Below are 16,088 nucleotides of genomic sequence, written 5' to 3'. Positions count from 1 at the left end.
TATTAAAATTCCTACACATCAGTGCTACATTTGGGCATTTGAGGCTGAATCAATGTCTCTGAACTTTTGACTACAAAGTATAATGAAACTAGAAATGTGGTGGCAGCACTTGCTCAAGTTCCTTGTGAGAGAGCAGGTCAGATGGGGATTTCCTTCAACCTTTGACATACAAATCAATTATTTAAATATACCCCTGATGGGGTGGCCCTTCACTTCACTGTACACAGCATTATAACATAGTGCTTATGGGATACATTTACATAGGATTTAACCAGGAATATATTTTTGTAGTGTTTTGGCTCTTAAATAGCTAGTACTAAATGAGATTATTACAGTACTTGTGCCCAATCATGTCCTCAGACAAGCTTGTCATCTCATTCTTAATCACGCACACACTTCAAAATCTAGACCGCTTTTTGCTAAAGAATAAAACTGGTACAAGAACTTGCAGGCTCTTAATTACTTCCTAGAGTGAGCAGATTAGTGTCCTTTTACATTTCAATTTTACAGTGGTTCTCTATGTAATTGCTATCAGCAGATTGCTGCAATAACTCCAGTTATAGGCACTACTTATAGCCTACCTTCATGGTGGGAATATCTACAACAGTCAAAACATGTTAGTATTTGCACATGATTGAGGTAGACTTTAACCAAACTGTTTTCAAGACCCAATACTTTGCTTCACTAAGCTACTTGGAAAGACACTGTCCTAATAACATGATGCAAGCATTTAAACCTAAAACCAACATCTTGTTACATTAACTCTAGTTTATTTGAGAACAGGTAAGGAAGCAGTGGGTTTGACACTGGTGGGGTAAAGTAAGATGTATTATACTTGCATTCACTATTCTCAATGCAAAACCTATTCAACTATCATGTTGAGCTAAGGTAGACTAGCTAACCACACACTGACAGTACATTTAAGGCAAAGACCTTAAAATGTTAAATCTGAATTTAACATCCTAGCCTCCAGCTAACAGTCAGCAGTTGAGAGGTGGCTCTTGTACCTGTCTTCTGTAAAGCTGTTATTTACCTCTGCTACTGAAATACACAGGCTAGTAGATTAAGTGAAGGAATAAGTGCGCACTCTGCTACAAACAGTGTTGTAGCCTTACAGGCAAAGTAACTAGGGATGTTAATATGCTTGAAAAATAACCGACACATTAAAGCACAGTGCTAATTAGTAGGCTAAGGACTAAGTCTCTTGCTGTTTAACAAAACTAGATGTTTTAGATCCACCCTCTAGAATACACTCTTTTCACTAAACAGGACTCAAAGCAGAATTTTCAGTAAAAGGCCTTGCCTAAAGTTGGTTGTTCCCTATAGGATTAGCTGCTAGAAGCAGAAAGCTTTGGGATTTGCGTGTATAAGACTATTGGTATCTGTCACTCAACATTGTGGGCTTGGCCTGATAAGAGATTACAGAAAGCAATTTACAAGAGAAATAGAACTACTCAGTCACAAGAGCATTCATGAGATTTAGTCTCATGCATGTGGGAAAAAAGTTCACACTAGCTTTGGTGGGAGAAAGAAGAGAATTGCACCTTGACTGAAGCTTCTGACAGCTTAAAGAAATAGTTTTTCTGGTGGCAATAGTTTTTTTTTTTTTTTTTTTTATTAACAGAATCACTTCCAAACAGCTAACATACTAAAAGAGACCAATTCCTCCCCCCGGTCCACCAGAGCTATAATTTAATGAGTTGGAATGAAGACAAAGTATTAATTGATTTGATTTCACATATTTTCCTGCAAGGACTTCTGTTCAGATTAGCTAAAGCCAGCAGAATAGTCACCCTTCACTGATCAAGAGAGAGAAATTCCCCTTTTGAGACATGTTGATATTCAAGTGGCTAATGTTAAAAGGCACAGAGAGAGCTAGGAGAGACAAAGTAAAGTGGAACTTCAGCATTATGAAGTCACCAATCAATCAACCACACACCTCATTTGGAACCAGAAGTATGCAATCAGGCAGCAGCGGAGACAAAAAAAAGAAAAAAGCAGTACTGCACTGTTAAACCTAAACTACTAAAAAAAAATAAAGGGAAAGCACCATTTTACTTCTGCATATAAAGTTTCAAAACTATATTAAGTCAATGTTCAGTTGTAAATTTTGAAAGACCCACTATAGTGTTTTGTTCAGAGTTATGAACCGCCATACGCCAAGGTTCTACTGTATAAGGGAAAACTGGCTACAGTATCCATTCCTGAATGCTGTTTTAAGGCCTAATACTTGCTGTATATGCAAGTAAATGTAGGAAGGCATCAGATTAGTTTCATACCCTGTACAATATACGCTCTACGATTGGATCTGACTCCCTGAACATCTCTAAAGTTACAAATGTAAGTCAAAGTAAACCTTTAATTAAAAACTTTAAACGACTTTAAACCAATGATGCTGTGACAGTGCAAACAGCATACAATTTATTGCTCAACTTCTGCATGGGTACATTAAGTTTTTAAAAACCATTTTATACAGATGTTTTGTTAAAGCTCATGTAACGGATGGCAATACAATGAATATCAATGCTAAAAACACTCTGTAATAAATAATAGAAATGAGAAAATAAAACAGTTTGTGGAGGGGAAATTATACTTGAGTATAAACTAATTACAGCTACAGACAAAGCTTGGGATGTGGTAGAGTCAAAAACCTACTATATAGTGTTAAATACAACAAATGGCACCTGTTAACTATATGGTGCAGTTTAAAATCTGAAGCAATGTGAGCATGCTACATTAAGCTGTATGATGCATACTTATGATATAGAAGCAAAGCTTTTACTTCCATCAATGCAGCCAGTTTAAACGCACCAGAAGTTTAATACAGATGTAGTGTTGTAGAACAAAAATACAAAAGGAAAACTTGTGTGCTCTGGACTCTAGTATACAACAAAAAATGGTAAAAATAAATCAGTTTAGGGAAGCTGAACCTATGTGCAAAAAAAAAATTTAGAATACATACTGTACAAAGCACCATTACAAAACTCTTTACAGCGAGAAATTAAATCCTCTGAAACTCAACTATGTGCTGTATATTTGAAATCTACAAAATAGTCACTGTTCATAATTAAACATTCATAATGAAAAGCAACAGCATGAAAACATGATGCAGCATTTCTCTAAAACAACTTTATGCAACTAAAGAATGGATAAAATAAAACTCAGTAAGGACAAGCTGAAATAAATATTCACATTAATCATGGGTGAAAGTCCAAGGTTCAATGCAACAGAGGGCTTAGCACCTGTTTGAGGGAAAGTGGCTGACATGATTTTGGAACTATTTCATTAGTCAATACTTCTGCAAAATGTATTAGAAAACTTCTGGCCAGCTGGGGTGCTTTATTTAAAGCTCTTAGTTGTTATGAAGGTAAAAAGGCACTCCGAATACTTGATATATTCCTCATAACTGATCAAATATATAGCAATATTAAGTTTGTCTATCCATGTCCATAATATTTTAAGAAGTTAGATTTTACAACATTGAACTGGTGGTGCTAGAGGGATTACACAACACCAAAATGCCTAGCAGGAAAGCAATTCACCTACAGCTAAAGCTGCTGTGACACTTCAAACACTGGATTAGGGTTTTTTAGTTTTGTTTTGTGTGCAAATTCCAATAAACCCTTACATTGGACTCAACATCTCAAACCTATAGGAGGTTAGGACAGGGGCCAGCTACAGATGCATGTTCTGGCTGTTTAATGCAGGGAGTAGACTACAGTGGGGAGGGAGATGCATACCTGAAACAGCAGAGGCCGGATGCCATCAAGAGACCTTGTACAGTGGCAGCTCAGAAGAGGCACTGAGCTGCAGCAGTCAAACCTGGGGATACAGTATTTGTGCTCGGTATCCCCAGGCTAGGTCCTCTAGTGTAACAGATCTGCATTGCCCCTCCCCAAGGAGTCACTTGATGAGGCGTTTTTTCTGTTCATACACCACAGGGAAGAGCTGCCTGCAGGATCAGGGGAGTCACATGGGATGAGACCGGTCTGTGGAAAAAATCCCAACCATACCTTGGGCAGGAACAGCCACCTCCCGCAGAGAGTGGTGCTGTCAATAGGCCATGCCTTTTGGATGAAGAATGTAGTGAGACCATCTCAGCAGCCTTGCACCGAAAGGCCTTGCAAGTCACTAATGAAGTTTCCAGCCAGTGAAGTGACAAAAGAACCCTGGCTCTAGAGAACAATCCATCTCATGACCCTCAGAGTTTGGGAAGGTCTCTTAGAGGCAGTGTTACCACTCAACATGACTGAGCGCAGCATAGAGCTGCAAGCCCTCCAAATGAGGAAAAGGGTCTGGCAGACAGCAAGCCCAGCTGCCAAAGCAGATCTCTTAGCTGCTTCCGGTGTGCATCAACAAGCAACTAACATCTCCACTATGCACGAGCCCAGATGGGTATGTTTGTTAGAACAAGCAGCATCTAGCAATCATACTACTGAAGGAAATAAGTCAAAATGTGGATTTGGGCTACCAGTGATGGTATGATCTCATTACAACTGCTCTCAAATAGACGTACTATTAGGTTATTAACAATCACTCCAATGAACACAGTCCATTATTAGCTTACGTGCTGTGGCAGTCAGATTTGGCAGAATGAATTTATATGTTGACATTCACAAACTACAGAGAATAGACAAGACAAAAAAAAAATCACTAGTTCATTATATAACTTATGCTGTGAAAGGAAATAATTGTTTACATCCCATTGTCTTAGTGAGTTCAAGACTCTTGTTTCTCATTAATGTAAAAATAGTGCAGATTTCTGATGATTAATTATGATCCAAGTTAAAAAACAACAACCCAACACTGATTAGAAAAATTCGAAATTACCTCCAAATGTTGCTGCCCTCATTACTGTGCAAGAGGGCAGGCAAAATGCCAGTTGTAGATTACAGATCATGCAGAAGAATGCTGCTATAAAAAATGTGCAGTGAGTAGCCTACCTTCTTCCACACCCCAAAAAGACAGCACTCTGACCTCACAGTAGGATGCTCATTTGAACAGCCCAGGATTCCCTCCATTGGTAGTGCATTATGTTCCCATTTGAACTGTCCAACCCACAGTTACTCTACATATTTACTCTCATCCCTACAACCAGTGACAGTGTTGTGCTTTACTCACCTCATTTTCAAAGCACATCACATCGTGCATGTTTGTTAACAGAAGAGCTTTTGCCATTTGAGTTAGTTACTTTTCCTTATTTGTAATTTGTGCAAACCCACAAGACATGAGCAGCCAAACAAAGATTAAAGGTGGTTTACCTGATAAGTCTTTAAGCATCAAAAAGTACACAATGTGAATTGGCTGCATTTGAACATAAAAAGCTTTGGTTGATTAGATAGACACAGTGGGTTCTGAAACATGAACTGATGACCAGGCAGAAGACTGTCAACATCACCTCATCAGCATGCTTTAAGAATTTTTTTAAAATGTAGCATTTGTTTTAAATTGAAAGCAAAACCAAAAATACTCTCGACAATATCAACTTGTTACAAAAATGCTTGTTTAAAAAAACTGAAATGACTAATGCTCTTTAAAAAAGGACTATTCCACATTTAACACAAAGTACTGTACCAAATGCAGTATTTCACTCATACTAGGAATCTGACAACTGATAGAAACAGGACACAGAACTTCATGTCTGTAATTCATGCTTGAAAAATATAAAAAAGCCCAATTCTGGGTAACATTTAAGTTGAACATATAATGCAGAATATAATATTTCACTATAAGAAAACGCAGTTAACATGTAAGTGGCTGTAATTAAAAAGTTAATGATTCTTTTAACCAATTTTATGCAAAGTTAGAATAATCCAAAAAAAATTTTTTTTTTAAAATAGCAGGTATAGATGCTGTTCAGTATGTTTACTCGAGCTGAAACGTGATTTGTACCGACTGCTGAAGTTGTGTCTTCTTGTCTGTGAGAATAGAAATCAGGTAGGCAAATAGAACAGATTACCTTTTACAAAAATAGTAGTAGTCTTTAAGTGTAGAATACTGCTTAACTGTCAAAATGTAGTAAAAGTCAGCATTCTGTATGGTCAAGAGATTAGTTTTTAATAGCAGCTGAATGGTTCCACGGCAAGAGCCACAGGACCTATTTTCTTGAAGGCAAAAAAAAAAAAAAAAAAAAAAAAAAAAAAAAAATTCCAAAATTGTCCTTTTCCTCACAGTGTTCTTGAGTAAAAGAGGAAAAGCATTCCTGTATTTCAAGCATTTCTTGAGTCTTGGCTGAGGGGAGGGCTTTCTGGCTGACAGGAGTATAAATAGAGTCTCAGGTAAGTCTGCAAAGGGTCACTCCACAGCAAACCCACATGTTTCTTCAATGGCGGTTAGCAGCTTCTCATACAGCTTGTCATAGCTTTCATAGGGAGGAATGTCTATTCGATTAAAGCTGTTAACAAAAAACAAAAGCTTTTTAGAATGAGTTTCAACTCTACCAAGAAATCCAAAATTGATGCAGTTCTGTTGCACTACAACTGCATTTAACATCCTTGAAACACTTTGGTGATAAGCATGCAACTTCTTGTATTAGATTACTAAATTACATTACGATAGCCAACAGAACTACACTGATATAAACAAAACCAGATTATCTCCTATTGCCATAAAACATGGAATTCTTTACCAAGCAGAAAAGTTATCAGGAGAGGAGAAATAAATGACAGTTGATAATCTAGATGTGCTATATCAATGGGCACGTGTCCATTTACCAAAACGCCAATATTTCCATGGAGGAGTGAAAACGTAACATGGTCTTACCAGGTATGAGCTTTCGGCAAGTTATTAGTGCTGGCATCAATCTGGTGTATTGTAAATAGCCTGGGCCCCGCAGCACCTGCAAATCCAGTAAAGATGAATTCTCTAGCACTACTACAGGATATAACCCCCAAACTACTATTTTGTAACTGTCAAGAAGGCAGAGTGAGAAGTAAACAAGCAGGTGAGACAGATGAGCCACGTACTAAGGAAATGAAAACAATATAATATTGTGGCAGGGAGGAAGAGAACACACAGAACAGCAAATGGAAAAGCTCTCTCCACGTTTCCCCAGCAGACAGAAATTTGGTTTTCTTCACACATGCACAACACTCAGACTGTTTAAGCCAGTGAAAGATACACAAGAACTATTAGTACAAATGTAAATCTGTATTGCACTAAGGTAATATAGTAGAGCCTGATCCACACACAATTTTTATACAGGTATCACTATTTCAGTTAGGGGTGTGTTTTTTTTTTTTTTTTTAAACTAAATACAACTTATAGTGTGGTCGCATTCATACCACTATAGCTGATTTCTCCTCGTATCAGACTAATCTACACTGGTGTAAGCACATTTATATCTGTATAAACAGCATCCACTTCAGGGTCACGTTTACAAAGGTGTGACTTGTGACCAAGACAGCTGTGATGGCAAAAGCCCCTAATGTAGTATATTAGCAAAAGGAGACGTTATTACCTTACAGTAACTGGAGTTCTTAGAGATGTTTTGTCCCATGGATACTCCATCATAGGATGTGCATGCACCTCTGCACTCTTGATCAGTAATTTTAGTTAGCAGTGCCTGTGGGTCCGCGCCTACACTCTATACATCCTTGTGATCTGGTGTGAGAGTATATATGGAGGGTGGACCCGCCACTGCTCCAGTTCCTTCTCAGACTGGAAGCACAGGAAGACTTCACAGCAGAAGAGAAGAAAGGCAGGAGGTGGAGCACCCAGAGGGACAACATATCTCAACTTCCAGTTACTGTACAGGTAAGTAACCTCTCCTTCTTTGAGTTATTGTCCCTCTGGCTGCTCAACTGTAGCAGTGTCTTGACATGGAGGCGGATCTCAGCACAGCGCTGAAGAGAGAGTGCTGCTCTAGGTTCTCTCTGACCTGGAAGCAGGTTGAATAGCAGAGTGCCCAGAGAACATGTGCACACAAGACCAGGTTGCTGCTCTGCAGTTGTACGTGATGGATATGTCTTTAAGAAGCGCTACAAAGGTGGACTGGGCCTATTGGAATGAGCAGTCTGCTTAGCAGGAGAATGCGTTCCTGCAGCTTTGTAACAAGCTAGAATGCATCAGAAACCCATTTACATCGTCTGAGCAGAAACTGGCTATCCATTCTCTTGGCAAAGGAGATCAACACATTTCAGGATTTTCCCTTCAGGCTCTTGTTCTGCCTCTAGGTAAAAGGCAATGGCCCTTCTTATATCCAAGGTATGGAGGCTAGCTTCCTCCCTCAAGGAATGAGGCTTGGGGTAAAGCTCTGGTAGTCAGATGTTCTAACTGACACGGAATTCTGAAGAGACCTTAGGCAGGAAATGAGGATGGGGGCAAAAGGTCACCTTGTCATGGCAAAATGTAAGTAGGGAGGGTCAGCCATGAGTGCCCTTAACTTCCCTACCCTTCTGGCCATAGTTATGGCTACTAGGAACAAAGTCTTGAAGACAGGTAGAGGTGTGAACAGCTGGGCTCCTTAAGGCATTGAGAAGCAGATTAAGGTCCCACGATGGTGCAGACTCCTTAACATGATGAAACAGATAAAACAAACCCTTATGGAATGTGGGTGAGGTAGAAACAGAAAATCCTTTGATTGGTGGATGAAAGGCTCTAATAGCAGCCAGGTAACTCATAATGGAGCTCAGTGATAACCTTGTATGTTTAAATTCAGCAGGTAACCTAGTACATCTGTGAGGAGAGATTCACAAGGGGATATGGATCGATGGGTACACTAGACTTGGAAGTGCCTCCACTTTTGCAGATAGATTTTCCTTGTACTTAGTTTCCCACTGCTCAGGAGTATGGACTGAACTTCTGGAGAGCAGCCCAATTCTATGCCTGAGAACTATCGAGGAGCCAGCCCTTGAGGTGCAGAAATAAGAAACTGGGGTGCATTGTGGTGCCCAAATCCAGTGTCAGAAGATCTGCAAGAGGAAGGCAAAGAGATGTTCACAGAGAGATGAAGCAGCTCTGGGAATCACACTTGCCTTGGCCAGGATGGTGCTATCAAGATAGCTACAAGCTTGTTCTTCTTTCAGTTTCTCCAGTGCCTGGAGGATCAATGGTGCTGGAGGGCAGGTGTACAAGAGACTGAGGCTAAAGGAAGAGTTCGGCGTTCCCCATGGAGTTGTGTCTGTACCCATTCTCCCTACTCCACGAGCAGAAGTGTTGGCATTTTGCACTGGATGGTGTTGAAAAGAGATCCACCTCTGGAAGGACCCAGGACTGGCAAATAAGTTGAAAAACCAAGTTGCTGAATCACCTCTCATGGTTTTGGAAGTGCCTGCTCAGGGAATTTGCAACAGCATTTTGCAAGCCTGTCAAAATGGCTTTTTGGAAGAAGATGCAGACTGGGAGGTCACCATCAAGGAGGGCCTCTTCTTGTAAGAGCTGGACCTCTTTCTGGAGGGTTCTGCAGGTCTCTCATAGGTCTGGTATTGAAAAAGTCAAGAATGCTGAGCAATCTGAGATATGGTAAGTCATCTCTTTGTTGAAGGCATATAGATCCCCAGGGATTAGAGAAAGAGATCCAAGAAGCAGTAAACATTCATGTCATCCAGGACAGGACCATCCTTTTCCTTTCCTTATGCAACACCATAGTGGGCTTTCTGGAGGATACCCTATAATACTGGTCACCGTACAGAGTCCATGTGTTCCAAAAAGCCCACTGTGGTGGTATATAAGCAAAGAGCATGATCTCCTGCCAGGGATGACATGAATGTCTGTTGTTTCAGTGATCTCCCCCTTGGGAAATATCTCCAGAGGGGGGTTAGAATGGAAAGAATGGTAGAATCCTAGAAGGTATCTTCTCCTGTGTCCAATGGAGGAGCCCCAAGCTAGGTAGTGAGGGCTGGATCATTACTGGGGGTTCATAGTGATGAAGCTTGTGTGCTGCGATCCAGGATAACAGAAGGAAGCTCTGGCTGCAAATGGTAAAATAGTACCGGGGAGGGATCCCTCTAGGTATTCCTTAGGAGGGGGGAGACTCAGGCTTTTCTGTAACTAAGAAGTCTTCATGGGAGAGAAACCTGGACAGTGCTCAGTAAGAACCTGAGATGGTACTGGGGCCTGCGCAAAAAGTACGGTCCATGCACTCCAAGTGTACACTACAGAGGTAAAGTCCGTGTGTTCTTTGTGGCTGTGTCCAGAGGAGGGCAGTACCGAAGCACAGTTGAACAAGGCTTCTTAGGAGAAGTCACTGTGTCTGGAGATCTCCAGTTCCCAGGCCAACTATGGAGGTGCTTGGTGCAGTTTGTTAGAAGACTTCTTAGCACAAGGCATAAGAGAAGTTTTTTTGATGGGTAATGGTAGCTTGGTACTGGGGGTGTGGGGAGGGTACAGACAGAAGCCTAAGCAGTACCCATACCGGGATGCAAGGTCACCTTGCTCTCTGTCCTAAGAGGTAACCTTGGAGACTCTCCCCAGGGAATGAGTTTACCACCTCTTAAGAGTGCTTCAGTTCTGAAGCTGCTTCACGGTCTCTGGAAGTCACTGCTGCAGCCTGAGTGACTAAGGCCGTTGTGCCAGGGAAGGGCGTCACATCCTGCAGGTCTCAGACAGTGAAGCACTCCATCAGGAGAAACTTCAATCTAGCCTCCCTCAGCTTAAGAAGGCAGTAGTGGAGAAGCTAACAGAAAACTCTGCTATGCTTTCTTTCGAACCAAGGGCAGCTGAGAAGGAACTGGAGCCTTGGCGGGTCCACCCCCCCCCCCATATACCCTTGCACCAGAGGACAAGGATGTCTAGAGCAAAGGCATGGATCCATGCACACTGTTAACTAAAATCTGCAATCAAGAGTGCACCAGCGCATGCACATCCTACAGCAAATGCACCCATAGGGACAATAACTTGAACTTTTACCGATACAGCTTACTACACTCAGGGTGATGATGGAATAAGTTATATAACTAAAAGCTACAGCTTTTCCAGTATTAGCTGCATCCACATTAGCAGCATTTTATCGGTATAGTGCACCGGTATAGCTATACTGGCAGACTGCTTCTACCGCTGATTTGACCTTAGGGGTTGTACAACTTTAACTATACCAATATAGCTAAAGTGGTACAACTTCTGTAGTAATCAAGGCCCCACTGGGCACTTGGGTGGTTGTATGGCCCTTCCCAGACACTAGGATACAGTATGTGCTGCAAAATTCTAGCTCATGTTAAGGATTTAACACACAGGTTAAGTTAGCTATGGCAGTAATAGGGGTCACTAACAGAACATTAAACAAGGCAAGTATCTAGTGGGTAATGCAGTGAGTTAATCATAGGAGACAAAGCACCTAAATGAACATGGGGCTCTCACCTCTGCTTAAGCTTTTCATGTTGCCATTTAAATATGCAACATAGTAGAGAGCTCCTCCTATATGTGTTAGCACTCAGTGGAGTACTGCATTCTGCTAACAGGTACTAACGCCCATTAATGAAACCTTAGTACTTCAGGGGATCTAGGCCATCTGAGGAACCCAAAAGACTACGCAGGCCCTATGTGAGTGAGAAGGCTGGGTGGGGATAGTTGGTTTCCAGAACCCCTAGCTTTTGTAAGTGGCAATTGATATCACAAGGTTTTTGCTCAGTTGGAATCCAGCCTTTCTACCGGTAAAGAAAATACTTCTACACCGCTACCCCACTATAACGCGACCCGGTATAAGACGAATTTGGATATAACGCGGTAAAGCAGTGCTCCGGGGGGGGCAGGGCTGCGCACTCTGGCAGATCAAAGCAAGTTCGATATAATGCGGTTTCACCTATAACGTGATAAGATTTTTTGGCTCCCGAGGACAGCTTTATATTGGGGTAGAGGTGTATTTGGTGAGTGTGTTCTCTTAGACACTTTCCTCCATCTTGAGAGAGCAAACAGGCCTGAACGGATTGCCTCTGATTTTGTTCACCTAGCAGCATGGATGACAAAGTTAGAACTGTTGCTGCAGAAAGGTAGAGATTCTATCAGAGTTCCAAAGGCAGTTGGATAATGTGGTAGATTCTTTCTGTTCCTGGCCTGCTCACCACCATGTGGCTCCTTCCATGAAGGAGTCAACATCACAAGAGTCTCTCTCACCCCTGTTATAGTCGCAAAGAAGTTACTTGTTGGCTTTCCTGGCCAGGGAGTGAATTGTAGACAGCTGAAGAGGCAGTGAGGGATCGTAAAGTGAATATTACAAAACAGGCTGCCAGAAAAAACAGCCAAGAGAATCACATACAGGTCTCTGATGTCCAGAGTTCACTACAATTAGAGAAGACTAGAGAATGGAGCGCTTTACTGAATGAAAGAATAGGGCAGGTTACAGCTGAGAGTCACAAGGTTATGGGACAGGAGAGAAGAGTATCTGATAAATGATACTGAAAACAACTAATCAAGACCACTGAAAACCCCTTTGTAAAAAACAAAACAAAAAGAACAAAAACACAAGTCACATTACAGACCAATAATCTTATTTTTATGCAAGGTTTCTGTGATGTGCTATTTCTTTCCTCAAATGGATCCCTTTTAAGTTGGTTCCCATCGAACTTTTACCTTGTAATGCTTTAAAACCCTGAAGAGGCACTCTGGATGAGCCGGTCACAAACTGGAGCAATCGTGCTCTCCTCTCTTCATCGAAGAGCTCCACAGCTTTCCAGAACCATTTCACAATGTTGCTGTCTGGAGTACAGTGTTTTAACCTAGTATTTGCCTTCCAGTCATTAACATCAATCTTTCCAAGTCCACAAATGATGAGCTGTTAATAATTGTATACATCATCAGTGGTCAATACAAATAAGTGACATTACATCTAAGCATCAAAATATAATACATGTTTAAAAAAAAAATACCTATAGATTTCAGTACAAATGGAAAGTTACAGGCTCTCTCTCTTGTTTAAAAGCATAGAATTATATCATTTTATTCTGTAGTAAGAAATGTCATACAATGAATCCATTTTCAAGGTGTCATATTTAAACTTCATTTCAAACAGAGCAGCCAATATCCAAAAGCTGTATGGCAAAGATAATTTAGGGAGCTTGAAAGTGTCATGTGTTTCCAGATGTATACTTTACAGGTTAAATTCTTCATTCAGATGTTGCATTGCTGCCACTGAGTTCAAAAGAAGGAGTTTATGAGTAGCTGGGGGTATAATCTGGCTCTCAGAATTCAACTAATTCTGTTTTTTCCCCCCTCTTAATGTAACTTTTTATTGCAATCATATCCACACATATTGCACAAATCAGTTTAAACACATTTACAAGACAATGCACAGGTAAAATGTATCTTGGACTTTGTTTTAATTTTGTTATAACATCCATCCTGATTCTGTCAGAGCTTAAATAAAAACTGTGCACTGTGAACATGTATCTAAGAGTTTTATCACCATTACATCTGAACGCCTTCAGTTTAAAAATCAATAGCAATAGCCAAGTCCCTAGTGAACTTCATGGAGTCTCTGGCACTTCTTCCTTTTTTGAATAAAACCTCTATGTGCATTTATAATGTTTTTATTTTGGGGCGGAAATGGTTGTCTTTGAGCAGAGGGGAGTGTCAGTATTGTGCATGTCATTCTTGCGAGGGTGGAAAGGCCTATTTCAAAGAAGAAGGTTTTGCAGTATTTCTGAACGAGTCAAACTCTGGATTTGCCTAATCTCCTCTGGAAGCTGGTTTCTCTAGAAGCCAGATCCTCTTGACAGAGAATGCTTTGTTCCCAGTTCTCATGAGGCATACACAAAACTATTCGGAATTTGCTTGTTTATTCTCCCAGTGAGCAGGCCATACATTAATCATAATTTATTCCAGTATAACAATAATAACTTTACAAAAGGAAACATAGGAAAATGTGGATAATTCACACTTTAGCCATTTTATAAACCAACACACATACAATGGCTCTGTGGTTGTGCAGGATTGATAGAGAGAAAAATCCCAGCTACGGATGCTATATTAGATGTCGGTTTTTAAAAACAAACAGACTTTGGGAACCTGCTGCATTTGTCCAGGGCAATACGGTATTTCAGGTGCTGGATCTTTACATTTAGCAGAGCACTTAGTGGCAGTGCTAAGGTATACATGTGTCTTTACGGGTAACGCACTGCCACCTCCACTACAGAGAACACACTGGACCAAAATGAGGTGATTGCAGATACTTCGAAACAGAAAACCAACTGAACCAAGGTACAAGAGGGGGATCCATACTACATGTCCTATCAGAACTGATTGAAATAAAGGAAGTGGCTACTTCTACAGTCACTATGCAACACCTTATTCAGTCACTGCCAAGATTAACAAAAACAAATGCCCAAACCTGTGTGTATACACTCTACTAAACAGAGTTAAACAATGCAGACCATATGACAGAGAGAGAGAGAGAGAGAGAGAGAGAGAGAAAATGCTTCAAGCTGACAAACCCAGCTACTGATTCTGTAGAAGATATACAGAAGTGAAGGTGTAAGAAATCAACCTCAAAATTCCAAGGCCTGGATGACCTTTTGTGTTTAACTGTGGTGCTTGTAATATTGCACCTGCAAAACCCCAAAAGCACTGGGGATGCAACTTAGCCTTTTATTGTTACACTTGATGACATAATGTAACATTAGTGTACTGACCTCTAACTCCTTCTCATCAAATGTCTTCAACAGATGTTGTGGGATGACTTCATTAAATCCCTTCTGCAGTGCTAGAAACTGAGCTTCAATTCCTCGTAAAAAACGCCAGTTTACATAAAGCCTGCAAATCAAGTGAAAATTCGTTTTGTGAAAAATATATTCAAACACAATAACCCTGCACTTTATCCAGCCCAAAAACTGAACTTACTGACAGCAACCTAGCACAATAAAAATACTGTACTAGTGCTTAGATAAATGTGGCACTGGCAATAAATTCAAACAAGCCAAACTCTCTTAGGGAGGAAACTAAAAGAGAAGCTTTGCTTGAAAAAATAGATGGATGATTATTTAATACCTGACATATTCTTTTTTATTTTCCTCTGTGACTGGGATGCTTTTGCCATTGGGTTTCAGTTCATGTTGAATAATTTCCCCATAAGCATTGTGTTCCACACAGAACGTATGGTCCAAGACGCCTGTAATATCATTCTCTCTTGTGGAGGGAAACAAACAAATGGTTCAGTGAAGAAGACATACTCTGCAAATGTATTACATTCATAAATACTTACGATAGACATCTCAATTTAATTTTCTAATCAGATTTGGTTTCAAAATATTGATAATAAGCATAACACAAGAAAACCTATTATTTCTTTATTATTCTTGAATTATATTTTGGAACACTGTCAAACCTTTTGATGCAACACTTTTAGCAACATGCTGCTGCTCTTTAATGGTTTACGTCGGGGTAGGCAACCTATGGCACACGTGCCAAAAGTGGCACGTGAGCTGATTTTCAGTGGCACTCACACTGCCCGGGTCCTGGCCACCGGTCTGCATTTTAATTTAAATTTTAAATTAAGCTTCTTAAACATTTTAAAAAACGTACTTTACATACAACAATAGTTTAGTTATATACAGTATTATAAAAAGAGACCTTCTAAAAACGTTAAAATGTATTACTGGCACGTGAAACCTGAAATTAGACTGAATAAATGAAGACTCGGCACACCACTTCTGAAAGGTTGCCAACCCCTGGTTTAAATGATCAGTAAATAGAAAAACTAAGTTATAGTTTCTGATCAGCTCAGTGAATCAAAAATTCTTCCATGTTCAAAAATTACATTCACTACACACGTCCATGCGTCTATAAAGCTGAAATACTCCATTTTTTAAAACTTTTTGTTTACTATGAACACTATAAAGATATACTTAGTCTAGAAAGATATACTGTAACTCTACCTTAGACATTTGTATTAATTCTAACAAAATTTTAAATATCAATTATTAAATGTGCAATACATACAGTATCCAGACTAAGCTGTTATGAAGATCTGGGTCAACCAATTCCATGTCATCAAGAGTAATTGGCTTTCCTAGCAATTGCTTATAGAAAGGCAATGTGAAGCCCCCATCAATATAATGTCCATGAAACACAGCCATCCCCATAATCCGTCCAACAAAATGGAAATATGATAAGTGTTCCTGGAATTAAAAGAAAAACAAATGCATTCAACTAAACCAGAC

At 40.1% G+C, this 16,088-nt stretch overlaps 1 protein-coding gene across 3 annotated transcripts in view; it reads right to left on the bottom strand.

Moving 5' to 3' along the window:
* Positions 1 to 2,398: 2,398 nt before the first annotated feature.
* SMURF2 (SMAD specific E3 ubiquitin protein ligase 2) overlaps positions 2,399 to 16,088 on the bottom strand; it is a 92,258-nt gene continuing 78,568 nt past the window's right edge. For all 3 annotated transcript variants that reach the window (XM_054046725.1, XM_054046727.1, XM_054046726.1), the window contains 6 exons: positions 15,868 to 16,046; positions 14,917 to 15,054; positions 14,562 to 14,682; positions 12,505 to 12,706; positions 6,763 to 6,838; positions 2,399 to 6,394 (listed from right to left, as the gene is read on the bottom strand). In XM_054046725.1, coding sequence (XP_053902700.1) covers positions 6,295 to 6,394; positions 6,763 to 6,838; positions 12,505 to 12,706; positions 14,562 to 14,682; positions 14,917 to 15,054; positions 15,868 to 16,046 — 816 coding nt within the window. In that variant the 3' untranslated portion in view covers positions 2,399 to 6,294. The remainder of the gene's footprint in view (positions 6,395 to 6,762; positions 6,839 to 12,504; positions 12,707 to 14,561; positions 14,683 to 14,916; positions 15,055 to 15,867; positions 16,047 to 16,088) is intronic.

The sequence above is a fragment of the Malaclemys terrapin genome, chromosome 13, assembly GCF_027887155.1.
Source record: "Malaclemys terrapin pileata isolate rMalTer1 chromosome 13, rMalTer1.hap1, whole genome shotgun sequence".
NCBI classification, from domain to species: Eukaryota; Metazoa; Chordata; order Testudines; family Emydidae; genus Malaclemys; species Malaclemys terrapin.
This window is presented reverse-complemented; position numbering and strand designations above follow the sequence as displayed.